This window comes from Panthera onca, chromosome X, assembly GCF_046562875.1.
Source record: "Panthera onca isolate mPanOnc1 chromosome X, mPanOnc1 haplotype 2, whole genome shotgun sequence".
Taxonomy (NCBI): Eukaryota; Metazoa; Chordata; class Mammalia; order Carnivora; family Felidae; genus Panthera; species Panthera onca.
The window spans coordinates 125,592,803-125,614,329 of record NC_138357.1 but is presented as its reverse complement, the minus strand read 5'-3'; the positions used below and the strand labels follow the sequence as shown (position 1 = coordinate 125,614,329).

Below are 21,527 nucleotides of genomic sequence, written 5' to 3'. Positions count from 1 at the left end.
AGAGCATCCTTGAAGGGGCCTTCGCCGGCCCCCAGCTTCCCGAGCTCCCCTCCTGAGCGCCAGGCATCCCTGGGCACCAGAGACCCTGTACCACAGAGCCTGGGGGGTCGTCGTGGCACGCACACGTCATCTTGGACAAGAGCGGGCTCCAGGATGCTTGGAATTATGGGGAAGGTGGGCTGGCAGGGATAACTGAAAAGCAGAGCGAGGGCCTGTGGCCCCCAGGGGTGACGACCTGCCCCATCCGTGACACGGTGAGACTCCTCCCACACAAAGCACCCACAGGTAGGGGGGCCGGCGAAGGCGGGTGTAGGGGAGGATCCAGGCTGCCATCACGACGATGGGACGTGTCCCACTACCCACTAGGAGGGTGTTGTCTCTGCTGTGCTGCGTGAAGGTTCACCCCACAGCCGTGTGATGGCAGTGAGGGGTCAAAAGCCCGCATTGCGTGTGTAAATTCAACAGAGCTACACCATCTTTAAGTGGAGGCATCTAAAGGACGGCCAGTCGTCAGTCCCGCAAATTAAAATGTTTTTACATTCATTCGTACCTACAAGAAGCTGATACACGTAATGAAGAAGAAAGGGTCCAGAAGGATGTTGCGTAACATCGAAATAAGCTCTATGTGCACGTATTTTCTCTCTCCTTTTTCCTTTTGTTTCAACGTTCATTTATTCATTTTGAGACAGAGAGACAGATGGGCAGAGACATAGGGAGCTCACGTGTGGGGGAGGGGCAGAGAGAGAGGGAGACAGAGAATCCCAACCAGGCTGCATGCCATGAGCACTGACCCTGACATGGGGCTCAGACTCACGAACTGTGAGATCGTGACCTGAGCTGAAATCAAGAGTTGGACACTTACCAAACCCCTGACCCATTCAAGTGCCCGGGTTCTCTTTTTAAAAGCATACTTTCAGCGGACTGCATAGAGAAAACAGGCTTTTCACACCAGTTTTTCCCTAGTCCCAGATAGCGATGGCTGCTCCCTGTAGTACGTGTGTTCGTCTCATGTGTCCCAAGTGGAGTCCTTGAGGCAGAATCGGAATCTCAGAATATGCACGTGGCAACGAGAGCCCGGTGTTCCCTGAAGCGGGCACCGCCGTGTTACGGGACGGCAGAGGGGTCGGCCCCGGATTGTGAATGAGAGCCCCAAGCACCACTGAGTGACAGGGCGCAGGACTCAGGGACACAGCCGCGCCTCCGTGCTTGGGGTGAAGTAGAAACACTGCACACGCAGCACGTCTGGACTCTGCTCGCCCACTCGCACACGCAGGACGTCTAACGTAACCGAAGTTTTCTCAGACTGTGTAATGCCCCCTGACCGTGCAGCCCGGGGAAACTCAATCACGGTCTCCAAAAAGACTTCTCCCCACGTCAAACTGATACCATTGCTAGCACGATGAGGTATCTATGTCCCTTCTCCATCAACACTATTGTCAGCTACACCCCAAGAAAAGATCTGACTTGAAGGTGGCCTACAACCCAAAATGACAGATAACTCGTTTTTTGTTTTGCAAACTATTATCAAGTAAGGTTTGGAAATACTTAAACATGCAATACTTTTTCTACCAGAATGTTTGTGTTTTGGCTCGTTATGCAATGGCCAACTCAAAAATTTCTTTGGCAGTTTTAGTAGATTATGCTGAAATTATGCTCAATAGGGATGCTCCAACACTTTTTTATATTCCTTAAAGCAATGGTTCACAAATGTGGGGGAGGGGAGTGAGATTTTACCCACGGGGGTACATAAAAGACAAGATAAATGTGTTTTTGTCTGTAAATCTTTTTTTAAATCCGATTTAAAAGACAGTTACACTAAGCAATGATTATAAATCTCTATTTATGTGCGCATAATGTTGAACGATGAAATTCTCATGACAGTAACAGCACGAAAGAGCGGGGAGAGGATGGAGCCATGTAGGAGCAAAGTTTTGGCATAAGTTTTAGTATATGTGCTGCCGAAGCGAGCACAAGTTTTGGCATAAGTTTTAAGCTAAGCTGGCATTAGTGCAAACTAGGTGGTGACACATTAAGATGTTAACTGTAATTGGGGCGCCTGGGTGGCTCAGTGGTAGAGCGTCTGACTTCGGCTCAGGTCATGATCTCACGGTCCGTGGGTTCGAGCCCCGCGTCGGGCTCTGTGCTGACAGGTCAGTGCCTGGAGCCTGCTTCAGATTCTGGGTCTCCCACTCTCTCTGCCTCTTCCTGTCTCACACTCTATCTAACTCTCTCTCAAAAGTAAATAAACATTAAAAAAATTAAAAAAAAAAAGATGTTAACTGTAATCTTCAGAGCAACCACTAAGAAAATAACTAAGAACGTATATAATACATAATAAAAGAAACAAGAGGAGAATTAAAACGGCAGAGTGCTTGCTTCGGCAGCACATACACTAAAACTGGATGATACAGAGAAGACTAGCATGGCCCCTGAGCACGGATGACAGGCAAATTAGGAAACCGTTCCATACTTTTCTCATAAGAGCCATATAGGGAAAGCCCACAGTTAGTATCATCCTCAATGGGGAAAAACCTGAGAGCTTTCCCCCTAGGGTCAGGAACAGAACAGGGATGTCCATTCTCACCGGTGTTGTTTAAGATGGTGTTGGAAGTTCTAGCATCAGCAATCACACAACAAAAGGAAATCAAAGGCATCAAAATTGGCCAAGAAAAAGTCAAACTTTCAGTTTTCACAGAGGACATGATACTCTATACGGAAAACTCAAAAGACTCCACCAAAAGACTGCTAGAACTGATCCATGAATTCAGCAAAGCCTCAGGGTACAAAATCAATGTACAGAAATTGGATGCATTTCTCTATGCCAATAATGAAGCAACAGAAAGAGAAATCAAGAAACTGATCCCGTTTACAATTGCACCAAGAACCATCAAATACCTAGGAATAAACCTAACCAAAGTGGAAAAACCTGTATGCTGAAAACTTATGAAGGAGAAAGCTTTTGTTTTTGGGTTTTTTTTTTTTTAACGTTTATTTATTTTTGAGACAGAGAGAGACAGAACATGAACAGGGGAGGGTCAGAGAGAGGGAGACACAGAATCTGAAACAGGCTCCAGGCTCTGAGCTGTCAGCACAGAGCCCGACGCGGGGCTCGAACTCACGGACCGCGAGATCATGACCTGAGCCGAAGTCGGCCGCTTAACCGACTGAGCCACCCAGGCGCCCCTGAAGGAGAAAGCTTTTGAAGGAAATTGAAGAAGACACAAACAAATGGAAAAACATTCCATGCCATGGATTGGAAGAATAAATAATGTTAAAATGTCAATATAAATGTCAATATTACCCAAAGCAATCTACACATTCAGTGCAATCCCAATCAAAACTGCACTGGCATTCTTCTCAAAGCTAGAACAAGCAATCCTAAAATTTCTATGGAAACACGAAAGACCCCAAATAGCCAAAGTAACATTGAAGAAGAAAACCAAAACAGAGGCATCGCAACCCCAGACTTTAGCTTCTACTACAAAGCTGTAATCATCAACACAGTATGATATTGGCACAAAACAGCACTCAGATCAATGGAACAGAACAGAGAACCCAGAAATGGACCCACAAATGTATGGCCAGCTAATCTTTGACAAAGCAGGAAAGAATATCCAATAGAAAAAAGACAGTCTCTTTAACAAATAGTGCTGGGAGAACTGCACAGCAACATGCACAAGAATGAACCTGGACCACTTTCTTACACCATACACAAAAATAAACTCAAAATTGATGAAAGACCTAAATGTGAGACAGGAAACCATTAAAATCCTCGAGGAGAAAACAGGCAAAAACCTCTTTGATCTTGGCCGCAGCAACTTCTTACTCAACATGTCTCCGGAGGCAAGGGAAACAAAAGCAAAAATGAACTACTGGGACCTCATCAAACTAAAGACTTTCTGCACAGCGAAGGGATCAGCAAAACTAAAAGACAACCGACAGAATGGAAGAAGATCTCTGCAAATGACATATCAGATAAAGGGTTAGTGTCCAAAATCTACAAAGAACTTATCAAAAAACTCAATCCCCAAAAAACAAATAATCCAGTGAAGAAATGGGCAGAAGACATGAATAGACACTTCTCCAAAGAAGACATCCAGATGGCCAACAGGCACATGAAAATATGCTCAATGTCACTCCTCATTAGGGAAATACAAATCAAAACCACACTGAGATACCACCTCATGCCAGTCAGAGTGGCTAAAATGAACAAATCAGGACACTATAGATGCTGGAGAAGATGTGGAGAAACGGGAACCCTCTTGCACTGTTGGTGGGAATGCAAACTGGTGCAGCCGCTCTGGAAAACAGTGTGGAGGTTCCTCAAAAAATTAAAAATAGATCTACCCTATGACCCAGCAATAGCACTGCTAGGAATTTACCTAAGGGATACAGGAGTACTGATGTATAGGGGCACTTGTACCCCAATGTTCATAGCAGCACTTTCAACAGCCAAATTATGGAAAGAGCCTAAATGTCCATCAACTGACGAATGGATAAACATGATGTGGTTTATATATACAATGGAATACCACTTAGCAATGAGAAAGAACGAAATCTGGCCATTTGTAACAACATGGATAGAACTGGAAGGTATTATGCTGAGTGAAATGAGTGAGTCAGAAAATGATGGATACCTTATGTTTTCACGCATATGTGGATCTTGAGAAACTTAACAGAAGAGCATGGGGGAAGAGAAAGGGAAAAAAATAGTTACAAACAGAGAGAGAAGGAGGCAAAGCATAAGAGACTCTTAAATACAGAGAACAAACTGAGGGTCGATGAGGGATGGGAAGGAGGGGAGGTGGGTGATGGGCATTGAGGAGGGCATTTGTTGGGATGAGCACTGGGTGTTGTATGTAAACAATGGACCGTGGGAATCTACCCCCAAAATCAACAGCACACTCTACACATTGTATGTTAGTCATTTTGACAATAAATTATATTTAAAAAGAAATAGTACACTAGAAAGTATCTAGTTAATATGAAAGAAGGCAGTATAACTTCTCCATGAAGAAATAAAGGAACAATATAAGACATATACAAAACAATATGCCATACAAAAATCCTGTTTTATCAGGAGTGGCATTTTATGTAAATGATTAAAACCCCCAATTAAAAGCTAAACCCTGCCAGAATGGATTTTAAAACAAGAAGACCATGCTCCAACTATAACGTGTCTACAAGACACAGTTTACGTTGAGAGAAGCACAAGATTTCAAGGAGGTTTGAAAAGATAGGCAAGGTGCACAGCAACCAAAAGAGAAGCAGATTGGCTACATCACACAACAGAGATTCAAGACAAATGCCTGTAGCGGTTACAAAGCAAAAAAATCTAACAGAAGCATTTTATAAAGAGGTCATTCCGTATTCTAAAGATGCGACAATTATAAACTTACGTATGAACTCCACAACAGAGCCCCAATTACATAAAAGAGAAACTGATAAAACTGTTGGGAGAAATAGATCATTCAACAATAGCAGTTGCAGATTTGGATATGATGCTTTTAATAAGGGGTAGAACTAGATTAAAAAGCAGCAAGGATAGAGGGAACTAGACTTAACACCGTGAACTACGTAACCACCACCAACCAGCTGGACTTAGTAGACATCTGCGGAACGTTCCCCCCGGCCGAAGAAAACACACCTTCTCCAGGGAAGACGGTATGCTAGGCCAAGGTGCCGTAAACTGACAAACGCTTGAAATCATACAAAATACTTCCCCAATCTACAGTGGGATGAAAACAGAAGCTGGTAATAGAAAACCTACTGGGGAAATTGGTAAGAACACGTGGAAAGTACACAACGTGCCTGTATATTCAAAGGCCAAAGAGGAAATTATAAGGGAAACTGAGAGATCCTGTGGGGCGAATGAAAATGAAAACACGACACCCCCAAATCTTCGGGGAGCAAGCAGTGCTGGGAGGGAAGTGGATGGCCCCAAACGCCCGTATTACCAAACAATGGTCAGAGATGTAGAGCGTGTGGATAGGCTGAAGATGAGCAAGAGGCTGTGAGCCATGGAATGAGGCCGCCCGCGTGTGGCTGGACAAGGCAAGGGAATCCCAAGCCTCCAGAAAGGAACGCATCTCTGTGGACACCAAGAGTTCAGCCCGTGAGACAGATACGGGATTTCTGACCTGCACAATGTCACTGTTGTAAGACGTCTGTGTTGTCTTAACTGGTGACTCCGGCAATAGAAAAGTAACACAATAAGAAACGTTGTCGGCCACCTGTTTTTCCTTTTTTTCACTGGACTTCTATACAGTGAGTCTCAAGCAGACCAAACACCCAGCGTAAGAAAGAACGAAATTTTCTGAACATTTCGTTCACGAGGACCTTAACAACCGAAGGTCAAAAGGCAGCTACAGATGGTTGATGGCACTACGGGTGACGCTTTCCTGAGGGTGGCCACCAGCTGTTAAAGAACACCATGGCCTTGGCCTTTCTTAGTGCTACATCACAATCGCAGACGCACAAACCTCATTAATCGCTGGGTTCTTCTTTCCCATGTCCCACTGACACGTGCCATGAACATCAATAATTTAAGTCCTTCTTGAATTTTAGGGGACAAACAGACAACCACTGCGTTCTAGATGGATGTGTCTTTCTTATATTGCAGATGTGTAAACTTTGCTAAGAATTAGCTTCCGAAGGCCCCAGGCTTTATGGTTTAATGATGAATCCATATGTTTTTATGCCTTTTGAATAAATGAAAACCAGCAGATGTCCTCCACAAAATGCAAGGCTGAAAGACGTTCTTTCCCCGCTGAAAGAACAGCTTCCATTCTCTTCGGGATCTACCTTTCAGTGGCCTGCCCTGCCCCTCCTCGCCTTCTGTCCTTACCACTGGTATGAAGGAAGCCCCCGCAGAGGGCCTGGTGGGATACAACACCAGCAATGTAAGCATTAGTAGGGAGACGACGCCAGAAACAGTTTTTTTTTTTGTTTTTTTTTGTTTTTTTTTTTTTAATTTTTTTTTCAACATTTTTTATTTATTTTTGGGACAGAGAGAGACAGAGCATGAACGGGGGAGGGGCAGAGAGAGAGGGAGACACAGAATCGGAAACAGGCTCCAGGCTCCGAGCCATCAGCCCAGAGCCCGACGCGGGGCTCGAACTCACGGACCGCGAGATCGTGACCTGGCTGAAGTCGGACGCTTAACCGACTGCGCCACCCAGGCGCCCCCGGGAAACAGTTTTAATTTAGGGTGAGGCAAAGCATCGTGACATCTAGGAATCACACTGCGGTGAACTCAGCACTGATCACTACAAAGTGTTCCTCCTTTAAAGACACAAAATGCATCACGTCCAGGCATATTCCTTTGGCTGTCAGGGCGTGGTTTTTGTTTAGGCAGTTTTGTGTGTGTGCGTGTGTGTGTGTGTGTGTGTGTGTGTGTGTGTGTGTGTGGGTGTGGGTGGGGGTGGGGGTGGAGGAATGTCACAAAACTCAACTGTGGAAAGAGGACCCAAGGAAGACTGGAGAAACTTCCGTGGTGTTCCCACTGGCACAGCCAGTACATCCCAGCTCTGTACATCCCAGAGCATTCCGTCCCAGGGCGAAGACTGTCGAACCTTGGTGCAGACTGCTGGATCCCTTCAGGGTATCAAAAATTCTAAACTCCTGGGCGGACTGGTCTTCCATACCAAAGGAACACAGACCGGGAGGCTTAACAGACCTTTCCCACTCCCAATACTGCAGGCTGTGAGCCTGAGATCCAGGCAGGGCCGAGACTGGTTCCCCCTTGAGGCCTGTCTCCTTGGCGTGTAAACCGTCTTCTCCCCGCGTCCTCACGTGGCCATCCCTCTGTGTGTGCCCGTGTCCTAATTCCCCCTGGTTTTTTATTTATTATTAATTTTTGAGAAAGACAGCAAGCAGGGGAGTGACAGAGAGAGAGAGAGATTCTCCCGCAGGGTTCGTGCTATCAGCACAAAGCCAACGTGGGGCTTGAACTCACAAAACCGTGAGATCGTGACCTGAGCCAAATCAAGAGTCAGAGGCTTAACTGAGTGAGCCACGCAGGCACCCCGTAATCTCTTCTTCTTACAAGGACACCAGCCCTATGGGATCAGGGCCTGCCCTACTGACCTCATTTTACCTTGGTCACCACTTTAAAGACCCCACTTCCACACACAGCCCCATTCTGAGGGCCTGGGAGTGAAGGGTTTCAACTGGTGAATTTTGGGGAGTCCCAGTCCGGTCCATGGAGTTCTAATAAATCTTTATCTATTTGGTATTTCTTTCTGTCAAGGGCATACCCAACCAACCACTTAAGGTCTCCTTACACATCTTATTTTTCAAAATGGGGAGGGACTAGGAGAGTAATCAAATAATCAAGATCCTTTTTATTTTATTTTTTATTTTTATTTTAATTCCAGTGTAGTTTTTTTTTTTTTAATTTTTTTTAATGTTTATTTATTTCTGAGACAGAGAGAGAGCATGAACGGGAGAGGGGCAGAGAGAGAGGGAGACACAGGACACAGAATCCGAAGCAGGCTCCGGGCTGTCAGCACAAAGCCCGACACAGGGCTCAACCCACGAACTGTGAGATCATGACCTGAGGAGCCGAAGTCGGACGCTCAACCGACTGAGCCACCCAGGCACTCCCAATCAAGATCCTCTTATTTAAAAGAATATGCTCACATGACCTAAGCGGGTTTGCAAATCTCAGATTATACTGAACTGTCCTCAGGGTTTCTGCAAAGAACCACAAGCAGCAAGGTGTGGGTCCCTCCGTCCATGGAGAGTGTACCACCGATACTCAAAAGCAGCGATGGGGGAGCAGTCTTGATCAAAGGGTACGGGGTCGGTGTCCTGACTTCCGGCGGCAAAGGGGCAACTCATGACACCTCCTCTCTGTGAACACGTAGAGGGTCCATGGACACAGAGTTAAGGCCGGCCGCATGTTCATTTTCTGAGGCATGTCAGTCTATGGCCTTATAAGATGTTACTCTAAGTCAGACCCAGTACATGAAAGATATCGCCTTCAATCAGATGCCATTTTCATAGCCCTCCCTAGGACTTGCTTAAAGCTGGGACCTATAATCAGAATGGAGAATTCTTGTCGAGTTCAAAGAGTATTGGATTTAAGTGGAAAGACATTTACGTGTGTTAAAAAATGCAAAATTTAATCAGCTGGGTGGGAAAAGTATCTGGTAGAGGACGGATTTTCCCTAAGGAACAGGTAGCTCATTTGGTGCCCAAGATACTCAGTGATGTTTAAGGGAAGGAAGACCACCAAATAAACTCTTGTGTGCTATTTAATACTTTGTGACTTACAGTCTTTAATTGAATTTGGCCCATTAGGGCCACAGTGCCGTAAAGAAACTTTTAAACGCGCACTAAAATTACTAATCTTCACTCACACGTTAAGATGATATTAACTGACTTCTCCTGGAACAGTGAAGTGAACTTCAGATTCATCGTTCTTAATCAACTTCATTTATTAGGGGAAAGTGATCGTTGGCTATTCAAAAAGGTTCCATTGGCTAAATCGGACAAGAGAAGTAGTGAACGAGGACATAAAACCTAGTGGCTTTATAAATATGGTTTAATGACCAGAAAGGTGTTTAAGTTGATGACAGAAATTGTAAATAGAACCAGAGGCTGTTATGGCCTCTTAGCGGTGATGGTGTAAGCCTAATACGTTTGTACACAGAGTAGGCAGAAATTAAATGTTTTGAACTGCTAACATTAACAGTTGGTACATTTTTAAAACTGAGGTGTAGTCAAGTCTGAACACAGGAAGTGGACCAAAGACAGAGAGAGAGAGAGAGAGAGAGAGAGAGAGAGAGAGAGAGAGAGAATCAGAGACTAAGAAAGGGTTGGGGAGAAAGGGTTCTGCCCCAAGGCAGAAATCAGCTCCTGGCAATGTCAGCTGATTCCAGAATGGAGTTTCCCACATTCAGGAAAAGGTGAGCGGGGACATTTGGAACTAAGAAATACACAGGGGTGTATCAGGAGGGTTTCCTCAATATGAATGTGGATACCCACTTTCTACTGATAATCTTCCCACCCAGGGAAATATGTTCCCATTACCCAAGTACCACACACCCAGGCTGTATTAGGCCCTGCATTTACAGGCTAGTGTTGATGCAAACGAGGGGTGCCATGGACAGGATGCAGACAGCTGTCCGACCCAAGAGCGAGGCCCAAGGTGATTATTCTGTGAATAATCAATAATTCGTATCTTAGATTATAAGCTCCCAGCACAAGCCGTCATGATCTCTTTTCTGTACCTGGCAAGTATGTATTAAATATAATTGCACTTCAGTGCAGCTGGACTCGGAGCTCCCGCAGGTGAATGACACGGTGAGTGTGGTTCTTATGTGGGAAGACAGGACAGAGTCCTTGGCCTTCGGCGGTTGGCAGCCACTGCTTTGGACATAATTAGAGAAGGCGAGTATATAGCAGAGAGGTGCCAGGAGGTCATTAGTTACAGCCCAATGTTTCATTAACGACAGTTAACAACCCTGGAACATCTCACGGCACACGCCCACGGATATCCCAGGTTCTGTTCCACTTTCTGTTCTCTTACTGGCTGCGCTGTGTCGAGAATGCAGGCTGGAGAGAAGCGAGGGGTCCCCTCCCACCGATTCCTCCCGTCCACGCTCGTCCCCGCCACGCAGGTATACACGGCGGCTATCCACACCACCAGGTACGTACTGACTGGGGTTTCTCTGCCGACACACACACCGCGTCTGGGCACTGTTCTACGTGCTCAGACCCCAACAGTCCACGGAACTGACCGGGCTCTGAACCCCGGTGGACCACGTGGTCTAGGAGCCAGGGTTTTGCCCACGGCGCCCTCGGAGCACCGTAAGCAGGCCGCCTGCCCCCAAATACCCACAGGAAGGGACAGACTGGAAGCAAAACCCGCGAGCAAAGACCGCCTGTCGGCAAAGGGCTACTTCCTTACTCTCATCCAGGAGCAGCCTGTAATTGTACTTCGGGGTAGATGCCCTTCCTTGTTCAAGGACTCAGACCCTTTCAAAGCGAATGACAAGCGAATGACAGCACTTGGCGTGCTCCCACGTCCACACGGACAGGACCCAAAACGGCAGGCTTTGGCACAGGGCTCAGGAGGAATCAGAGGGCCGAAGGCCGAAGCCCGGAAATGATGAAGGATCCCCACCCGCTCCCCGTAGCAGGTAACACTGTCCTCCTGGCCCCAAATGAATTTCTTTCTTTGCTATTTGCATGCAAAAGTAAACGAAGCAAATCAAGAACGCACAGCAGAACTCGATGGGTGTAGGTCCATTTGGCTGAGTTCCCAGATCCTTCCTTCCTAGACCTACCATCCAGGTCTGTGAGTATGTGCATCACACGCGGGCAGGGGGACGTCCACATGCAAATGTGAAACGTCTTCCGGGTACCAGCACGGTTCAAAGATGGGCCTAGACGGATGGCCATTTCTTGTGGTTCTCTCGGCAGGGTGATGCCTGCCGTATGCATCTACGGGACTCCGGCCCCCGCCCCAACCATGACATCAACGTAAACGTGGCCAGACTTTCAGGCGACTGAAAGTCAACATGTATCCGTGCCCAGAGCAGAACTGCTCACTTTTCCAAAGCCTTGTGTCTGCGGTGCTTGGGGACGAGCCCGTGCAATTCAGCCACGGCAGGAGGGAATCCCGGCCACATCTGTCTGCCTCGGTCCCTGCAAACGGTGTCATGAACTAAACTGCCCCTGAACCAGGCTTCTCCTCTTCCTTCCACACCAGCCCTCTGTGTCCTTGCAATGGGCTGCGTGGAGACTCTCAAACAGATGCATCCACGTCCTGCCTTCCTGGACCCTGTGAATGGGACCTTATTTGGAGAAAGGGTCTTTGCACATGTGATTAGGTAAAAAATCTCAAGATGACATCATCCTGTATTATCTGGGTGTGTCCGAAGCCCAATGACAGGTGTCCCTTTAGGAAGGAAATGAGAGGCCACATAAGGAGGGAGGCAGAGGTGGGAGGGATGTGGCCACGAAGCCAGGACTGTGGGAGCCACCAGAAGCTAGGATGGGCGGGACACAGCCCCCCCTCCAACCTTGGAGGGAGCACGGCCCCGGCCACACGTGTCTACTTCTGGCCTCCAGAACTGGGAGAGACGCGTCAAAGCCACCGGTCTGTGGTGGCGTGGGACAGGGGTCCCGAGACACAAACGCGGTCCTGGTGTCATTCACGGGGACAGCCGGAACAGCCTGCTGGCCGTCTCCACAGAGGGCAGGCCTCAGTCATCTGCATCACCATGTACAGCTTGCCACAGCGCCCTCTGCTCCAGGAAGCCCTCAGGAAGATGGCTCTGTCCTGGGAGCACTTTCCTAGCTCTGTTCCCATCACTCAGCGAGGAACCTCTTCTCCGGTCACACACAGGCACTTTTGCCAAAACCCTGCCCTTTTCCATGTGTGCACAGCGTCCTCCCGGCCTAGGGCACGCTCAGCCTGGGCCGCCCTCCACCGAACGTCTTCCTGCAGCTCGGCCACAGAGCGCAGGACCGATCTTCTCTGGGAGGCACCCTGGACTGCTGGTGCATGTCCTGCTCCCGGCTCCCAAGGACACTGGGTCAGCTGAGCAGATAAAGGAGACTGCGGTAGCATGGACCACATCTGCCTTCCTGCAGCACATACCCCACCACGCCCCAGACCGTGTCCCCAGAAGCACAGGGGCGGTGAGGTGGGGAGATATCCATTCCCTGCGCCGGTCTCTCTAGCCGGCATTGGCTGGGCAGCTTAGCCAAGCCTGTGGGACCCGTGAACTGAATGAACGCCCTGACCATCTGTCTCCTCGAGCTCTGTGGATCCATCCGATCAGACTTTTCTCCAATCCCTCCTCCACTTAGAACTCTATCCCCAAACAAACCCTCGACAGTGGAAAGTCAAAGTCCTACCCCCCCTCCCCCAAGCCATGTGGATGGACCCAGCCAAGGGCTGGCAGCTTCCAGTCACCTGAACTGCCTTGGACGGCTGGCTTCCTGTATTGTCCAAATGACCCAGTGGGCGACTGTAAATGCCTTTATCAGGCTGCTGCCTTTCGGGCAAGGTCAGCACAACTGGTTGAACAAGATTGCAGCACAGATACGCTGCTGTACCTTCAGGAAGGGATGAGCTCGTCAGGCTGGGACTGGCAGACCCACAAATGACTTACATGTTTGTGTTCTGAGCACGTACCCAAGCGCAAACCTGCAGGGCACAGGACAGGGCAACAGACACAGAACAGGCAGAGCTGACAGTCATGGTTCCCTGTACGAACGCTCTTTCTCTCAGAAGGGAAGTAGGGACCAGTTTGTGGCCAAATTCCTCAAAGACATGTATGAACGTTCTAGGGGAAAACTGCTGGTGAGCTCTGTGCTCCCACCAGCGCCTTCTTCAACCACTCATTTGCCCCAGCATCCCTGCCCTGTCACCCACGGGAAGAGCACAGTTCCGGAACCACCACTGGTATCGGTGGGGGTCATGGAAGTGCCCTGGATGAATCACTGCCTCGTTCTCTGCTCAGTCCTCTGCAGAAAGGGGAGTGACAGCAGTTAAGTGCAGGCCACCAGCTTGCAGACCTAACTAAGGCACACCGCAGCTCACAAGAGCGCTGAGCACACGGTGAAGGCTCACGAGAGACACTGTGGCTGCGCGAGGAAACCACTGAGAGCCTAAAGAAAGGCACTGGTGATCAGGAGGGTGTAGAAATGGCTCTGAAGGATTTAGGACTAAGTAAGCACTTGCATGCTTTGGGGCTGGGGCCGAGGGTGAGGAAGAGAAGGTTGGAAGGGAAGTCTGAGTGTGTGGCGTGCATGGCTCACGGGGATGCTGCTGAAGACCAGGTCGGACAGAGAATTCTGGGCTCCACGCTAGACACAGTGTGCCGGTGGGGCAGGGCTGACCGATGGTCACTGGGATGAACGCAAGAGAGAGCAGAGGGCAGTCCACGGGGGTCAGAGAGTCCTTGAAGCGAGAGCATTCGCTGCAGCCTGGGCTCACGGGCCATCGCCAAGAGAGAGGCGTGCAAGGCGAGTGCTTATGCCCTGTCAGCGTCACCAAACTACAGATGCCCACCCCTGTTGCTTCCCCAGAATATTTGACGTTGATCAGGAGTCTGGCCCGGCTACCTTGCAGAATGACCTTGCAGTTTGTATTTGTCTGGTTGTATTCACGTAGCATCCCCTTACTTGTTCTTTGACCTTCCCAAACGAGAAAGCGCTCAGAGACACCCAACTGGTGACCACCCAACTGGTGACCACCCAACTGTGAGACAGGTGAGCTGTTCTGGCAGTTGAGGACAGCACATCCTCTACCATGGCACTCGGGCCCTGTCCGGGCACCAGCATGGTCCCCACACTGACTCCAATGGTCTTGGCTTCCATTGGTGACTCCTGTCCAAACCACTCATGGTGGGGACTGTGAAATGCTGATTTCCCTAATTCAACCATGCTTTCCATATTTATTGAGTGCATTCTTCAAAAGAGCTGTCTCCCTCCCCACCTCCTCTGTCTTGAGACGATTATGACATTTCCTGTTTTTTTTTAGAGTATTACAATTTTTTTTTTTTATCGTTTATTTATTATTGAGAGACAGAGCATGAGCATGGGAGGGGCAGAGAGAGGAGGAGACATAGGATGCGAAGCAGGCTCCAGGCTCTGAGCTGTCAGCACAGAGTCTGACACGGGGCTCGAACTCACAAACCGCGAGATCATGACCTGAGCCGAAGTTAGATGCTTAACCGACTGAGCCGCCCAGGCGCTCCTAGAGTATTATGATCTATCATAGTCATTCCTCTCTGGATTTCGTGTCATGCTGCATTTTGCTACTGGGACCCCTCCCTGCATTCTGGCTTAAGACTCATGAATCCTGCTTTGTGGGCTGGAGAAGCGGCGTAAACTGTGCAGAACGCACAAATATATCCGCACAGACCTGCCTCCGTAGGAAGTACTAAGTTAGCGCTTCCAGTGTGTACAAAGTGCAGCAACTGTATTTGCTGTCCCATCACTCTTGGGTTTCCAAGGAGTCTGAATGCACAGGTCTGAACGCACTTAGATGAAATCCCCTGAAGCCACTCAGAGATCACGGCACGTGGTCCGGAAGAGGTGGAAATCAACGCACTACAGTGAACAGGCTGCAGACACAGCCACCCAAGCACACCTATCCTTGGTTCCCGCAAGCACCCTCTTTTCCGAGTGTGTGCCAATGTGGCCTCGGCGTCCCCTGTAACCCCGGCCCACCTTTCTGCCTAATGGTTCCGGTCTTGAAGACACAGGGACACTATGACCACCACCTACACCTGGGCTCTCAGGCTTGAGACCTCCCACCAAAACACCCCGTGTGGCACCAAGGAGGACAAGAGTGAGTTCCACACGTCTTTCGAGGACGAGACTTCTCACGACCAGGGACTAGGGCAACAGAACTGACCACGTGCATCTTCTCCCCAGAAAAGCAACAGGAGCTCTGTGTGTGCTTGCCACAAATGGCTGAGTGCAGCTGACCACTAAGCATAATTCGTAGGTCATGGGAAACAGAGGGACAGGTAAGGAGACAGCAGGCGCAGACAACCAGACAAACCCAGAACGTAGAACATTGCGTAACGTAACCGGCCTTCCCAAAGTCACTATCATGGGGGAAAACAAAGGATGCGATTGGAGGAAGGGGTGAAGCTTTCTGATTTACAGCAGGATAAAGGGGCATAAAACTACCATGTGGAACCCAGCTTGGAAAACACTAGAGGATTCTCAGCTGGACCGTCGTCCCCTCTATGTTCTAATACAATCATTACTGAGAAGTCTTTTTTTTTTTTTTCTAAACACAAACTGTCTGCTTGATAAAAATACTCTGTCCTGCTTCAGAAAACATGTTTATTGCTCTCGTATTTCTTCCCCTGGTCTGGAATGTCCGTTTTTCTTCTTCGCTCCTTCCTGCACCTGACATAAATTCTCCAGGTGACTTCAGTTGAAAGTACTTTCTGTCTCTACCATGCCCTTGCCGTGCTTAGTAGCCAGTGACGCACAGAGTCCACTCGCCACGTTTTATGTTCCATCAGGACGCTGAGACTAAGAGTAGGGGCTTGTCTGAATCCCACACAGCACCTGGCACCAGACAAGGATGGGAATGTGAGCAGACAAGGATGAGTGGATGCACGGGTCCACCACGGGGAGTGCTGAGATTAAGTACAACTAAATAAAAGCTAAATAAATGTAGCTCAGTGAACTAGCTACATTTGACACCCCTGGGTACCACGTGTGCTTCCTGTTCGCAGGGCAGACATACAACATGCCCAGGTGACAGGCAGCTGGTGACAGCTTCATGGACCGTGCTGGTCTAGGGAGGAGAGATGAGCAAAGTTCTCATCAAGGACACTCCGCTTTTCCTACAGATAAGGGGGGAGGGCGGGATCTCAGGACATGAGAGGGAGGGAAGCCTGATGCTTATTTTGACTCTTGCCCCCAAGGTGTCACAGAAGCTCACACGTGCAAACCACGATTTTGCTCTTGTTCTGATTTCGGGTACAGACAGGGCAGTCTACGGCCGCTTGCACAAGGTTTGGTTGGCTCCTGCGTCTCTCCCTGACCAGCCACGTCATGTGTGGGATTTTCCAGTACAGCATCACTGATCTCAAAGGGGCGTATGCCATGACCTCGCTCCTAGACCCAGCAGCAAAGGAGAATCAAAGGCCGACCACGGCCCAACCCAGGACCACCAGCAATGCCAACGAAACCGCCCTGCAGGCAGGGGTGTGAGGACGCGACCACCCTCCGCCCACACAGGGGCCCTCTCCGCACAGACACTCTGCCCACTGAGACTTAGCTACTGACTACAGACGTCACGGGGAATTCTGGGTGTGAGGGAGCCAGAGCACAGGGAAGGTGATGTACCTACCCGAGGCTCAGAACATATGCCAAGAGGCACTAGAATAGCTGTCCACCTCTACAGAGCTGGCGGGGGGCGGAGGGGGGAGAGAAAGCTTCTTAAGACAGGACGTGTTACGATTATTACGTTTTCAACAAAACTCTCCATATACGTCCTGAGGGCAACTTTAACCAGAGACATCTGCACCAAACAGCCAAGATTGCCCCCACCTATTTTAACACAATTACGTGAAAGTTCTCACAAATCAAATGCTCTAATTCTTAGCCACAGGTACTCATGCAGACTTGATGTAGGAAACTCATTTTCAAATGCAATCCACTGTGGTAGGACGCTTTTCTATTTTCCAGTTATGGGCTGTGTCTCAATGCTTTTTAAAATGCCTCCTCCCTAGGTGTGACCAGGCGTCTTTGTAACGAGTGCTTTGAGGACACTTCTTGGGGGCATCATTTCCCTTGCTGTTTTACATGGCATTTTCTTGGGGGCATCATTTCCCTTGCTGTTTTACATGGCATTAAAAAACCAGGGACGCTGACTGGTACGTAAATCACGGGAATTTAAAAAGAAGAGAATCAGAGTGAACGGCAAATCATCAGAAAGACAAAAGGGGCCAAAATATCGCCCAACACACTGCTTTTCCAGAAGAAGGAAAAGAGCAGAAACGGCTTTGTGACAAAGTGTGAGTGCTGTCCTCCCTCGATGATGAGAGTCTGTGAAGCCGCAAACACACAGTGAGAAGGCAAGGACAGGGCAGGGCCCAGCCGCACTCACAGGGATTTGCTGAATGTTTCCGTCCTACCGCCAGCTGGACAAAAGTCTGTTATCAGCAGGATTCTGCAATCTGGATCTCAAGCCCTTCTCAATTATTCTAGAAAGAGGAGCAGCTGTGGTGGGCGACCAACGACCACCTCTAAGCACAAATTTTAGGTGGACGCGTTTGACCACTAACACCAGGCACAAACTTGAGGAGGACGCAGTTCAGATCTACTAGAAAGTGTCACCGATGGGGACAGTTTAGCAGCATCGGCCCATACTTGGTTTGCTTTGTTAGCAATGGCCAGTTTTCTCCAACATGGTCTAGAGTCCACTCTTCCTAAAGGGTCCTTCCCCAGACCCCCGGCAGCATCTTATTCCAAAGTGAGAAACTCAGAGTCTGCGCTGCCTTGGGCGTGGGCTCTCCTCAGCTGCAAGGCCTTGGGCGTAGGCTCTCCTCAGCTGCAAGGCCTTGGGCGTAGGCTCTCCTCAGCTGCAAGGCCTTGGGCGTAGGCTCTCCTCAGCTGCAAGGCCTTGGACTGCCCTCCGAACTTCAGCTGACTTCTCTGCAAGGACGGAAGGAACCCAAGTTTCACCTAGCAAGGAGAGCTAAAGCCTGAGCACGTGCGGTCAGCTCCCAGAGGAGCAGGGCAGAAAGAATGTGAACGTACCAGAGCACGGCTGCCCCCACACCCAGCACGAGACCCCAGGGCACACAGCCAAGGGGGGGGGAGGGGTTCCAAACTGTAGAGCATGCATGCGATGATTATCTCCAGCCAATGGGGATGCGTGTGCGTAGGGAGGCATCTTGACAATGCTTCGTTCGGCCCTGCCTTCCTGAGGAAGTGTCACAACCCTGGTAGTGTCCAGATGGTAGGGCACCACTGAGAAAAAAAGCTCCGATCTCCACTTAAAAAAAATCTCATACATGTTACGCAGGTCAGTTGGTCATGTGTGTTTTAGCGTTGCTGTGGGACGTTTTATGCAGGTCCTATTTCTAAGAGCACTGCTCTGCACAGCAAACTTCCTGTTTGCTAAAAACGACAGGCTCCCCCCCCCCCCCCACCTTGCTCCTAATTTCAGTTTTTTACGAACCGGATAATCTTCCCCATCCAGAAGGCGAGACACCATTGAATACCTGTCATCTTCCTTCGAAATCTTGTCGTGGTTGATAAACAATTTCAGTCCCTTCTCCTCTTTCTCTAAATGGCATTTGAGAGACAAAACTATTACCTAGATCATAGTTGATTATTACTTTGTGTCAACAAAAACAGAATCCAAAAGTGTCGTTTCTATTGCAAAGGACAACAGTGTCATACATTTCAAATGTCCGAAATAGTACCTCGGTGTGGTCAACCTTTCCACAAAAATTTCTGTTTACTTCCTCATTCTCCTCTGATTAAACAAGCCTCCCCGCGGATATCAGCATTGTCTCCTGAAACTAATTGTTTTGAACCGCATTTCTCTGAGCACAGCAGTACAGGAGGCTAGGCTGACAAATGGAACTTGCAGGGGAAAATTCATTCCCCGTGCTAACAAACCTACCGCAAAAGGACTCGTTACAAATGGACAGCACAGTGTGCTGCAAACAGCAGACAGACTGAATGAACTACACCAGCATAACTGACCAGACCGCACGAGACAGAGCAGTACATTTTGGAAAGCAGTGTCTTATACGAGACATTTTACAAAAAGAATGGAACGAGTGAATTTCTGAGGAGGTTCTGCAAAGCCTTACTTACTACCTCAAAGCAGAGTGAAATCTGAAAGAAGGGGCAGACACTAAGAGGGAAAAAAACCCAAAAAGGGCCATGTCTTATCTTCCCAAAGGACACTAATCCTTGCTTCTCTGACCAATTCGAAGGCTTGGATGACGGTTGCAAAGGGCAAACCATTTCGCCTGGTGTAACTGGCAAGTGGAGACCCCTGCTCACAACTGCTCCTGCAGGTCCCGTGACAGAAGCCACATTCCTGGCTTCAGGGAGCAGCTATGTTTGCATCGGGAGTCGGACGTAAGCATGCAACTCATACAGAAGTTTAATAAATCACATTTTAACGAGACCTCTCAGTTTGCATTAATATTCATGAGACTCCCAGAACAGTTCTTTGGGCCTTTCATTAGAGGATAAGGAATTTATTTGACAACGTAAACTTCTTGACCACCTGAGCAGGAAAAGTCCTGTCTACCAACGATACTTATGAATCCCAGAAGGTTTCTGAAATGGAGTCATTTCAGATTTAGGAGCTACATGCACTGTTCTCTGCAATTGGTGACCTCTATGGGGATTTACTTATTTATTTATTTTATACATTTACGGGAATTAATCTGGTTTCAAAGTGCCTGTTTCTATTCTGTGGCTTAAAAAAAAAAAAAATCAGTCTTATAATACTGAATCACCTAGCAATAGGACCAGTACAGAGGGCGAGGGGGGGTGCGGGGGGGAAGGACGTCATACTCACCGTTTAAGATGAACACATCATTTATATTTAGAATCAGATGGATCTGGAATCATTCCTCAGCTTTGTTCCTTATCCGCTGTGTGACCTTGGGCAAGTGACTTAACCTCTCTGAGTTGTATTGTTTATTAGTGAATGCACATATCCTCCTCTACAGGGTTCTAGGCTAAGAGCCCCTTAATGTATGCACACCTCCACCAGGTCAGCAGCCCACGTAAATTATGCAGGCATTTTTACAGTTCTGTGAGGGCTTCTGGAGGCTATGAGGTCAGAACACAGTAACTTAATACTGTTATGCAACAGGATGTGGAGGCTTTGGGTAGCCCTCAGGACAGTTGTCTCCGCATTTACGCACTGGGTGTTTGTCTTCTCTGAATTCTACCTGAACTTTTCACGGCAGGTGAACTTCCTGATGAGCATGGATTTCTGAGTCGAACCCCAGAGAGAGCACGTTGTAGAAGGATTGATAATCCCTGTGCTTTATCCAACTTTAGGCCCTGGGGCTCAAAAGCAAGGTGGGGTGGAGTTCTTGCACAGCCAAGCCCCTCCCCAAGTGATGTCGGAGCCGCAGGTCACTCCGGGCAGCCAGGCCACTTAAGAGGACTCGTCCGCCTCCGCAGTCCTGGCATTTGAGGCTGGATAATGTGTTGTGGCGTGTGGCGCTCCGGTGCACCGCGAGAGCCCCAACAGCACGCCCGGCCTGTAGCCCCCCCCCCGATTCTAGCAACATCCCCCTCTACCTAGGTGCCCCCCAACGCCTCCAGACGTTCCGGCTTGAGGACCCCTGCCCCCGTGGGATACTACAAGCAAGGTGCGTGCACCTCGGCGCCCACGCCGACGGCCCCCGGGAGCAGGCCGGCAGGGACCCGCCAGGCTGGTGCGCACGTGGGGAAATTGAGGCAGGGCGGCGCTCCCGGCAAGCACAGCGGGAAGGACCCTTCACTCCCGCGCGGTGGTCTCCGAGCACCGCCCCCACGCGCGCCGCCCCCCCCCCGCACACGCACTCCATCCCCACGCGCGGCGCGGCCACCGGAAGTAGTGCCCCGGGCGGCGTCGACACTGCAGCCCCGCGCGCGGCCGGCCTGACATGGCCCCGGCGCTCCCGCCGCCGCTGCCCGCCTGGGGGTCCTAGACTCGGCCCCGCCGCCGCCCTCGGGCCTGAAAGCCTGCGCCCCCCCCCCCCTACCCCCACCGCCCGCGTCCTCCCCGGACAGCCCTCGCGGGTGGCGGCCGCAGGCTACCCACCAAGAAGGAGGCCGTCCATGTCAAAGAGCAGGTGGGTGACGGGCCGCGGCGGGGGTACGGAAGCCGCCATTGTGCCGGCGTCACGGCCAGGTAGGGGCGGAGAGAGGTGCGCGCGCCCGCCGCCCCGCGCCCGCGCGCCCCAGGCCTCCGCGCGAGCCCGGAGCCGCTCTGCGCACGCGCGCCCTGAGCCGCTACCGTGCACGCGCGCTCCGAGCCACCCTGCACGTCCCGAGCCTCA

General features: G+C 49.7%; 2 protein-coding genes and 2 non-coding genes across 6 annotated transcripts in view; 3 read left to right on the top strand and 1 right to left on the bottom strand.

The window, feature by feature from the left end:
* The window catches only part of LOC145714024 (pseudouridine-5'-phosphatase-like), a 473,528-nt gene extending 452,046 nt beyond the window's left edge, over nucleotides 1-21,482 (bottom strand). For 2 of the 3 annotated variants that reach the window (XR_014136771.1, XR_014136772.1), the window contains exon 1: nucleotides 21,290-21,482. Coding sequence is in view for 1 of the 3 variants with exons in the window: in XM_081793019.1 (XP_081649145.1) it covers nucleotides 21,290-21,359 (70 nt within the window). In the remaining 2 variants the exon portion in view is untranslated. The remainder of the gene's footprint in view (nucleotides 1-21,289) is intronic. The other variant, XM_081793019.1, reaches the window with a different exon arrangement.
* On the top strand, nucleotides 2,055-2,138 carry TRNAR-UCG (transfer RNA arginine (anticodon UCG)). Its single transcript has one exon. It is a non-coding gene; the product is annotated as a tRNA-Arg (tRNA).
* Nucleotides 2,369-2,474, top strand: LOC145714733 (U6 spliceosomal RNA). Its single transcript, XR_014136950.1, has one exon. It is a non-coding gene; the product is annotated as a U6 spliceosomal RNA (small nuclear RNA).
* LOC145714023 (steryl-sulfatase-like) overlaps nucleotides 20,607-21,527 on the top strand; it is a 151,883-nt gene continuing 150,962 nt past the window's right edge. The window contains exon 1 of the mRNA XM_081793018.1: nucleotides 20,607-21,320. The gene's annotated coding sequence lies outside the window, so the exon portion shown is untranslated. The remainder of the gene's footprint in view (nucleotides 21,321-21,527) is intronic.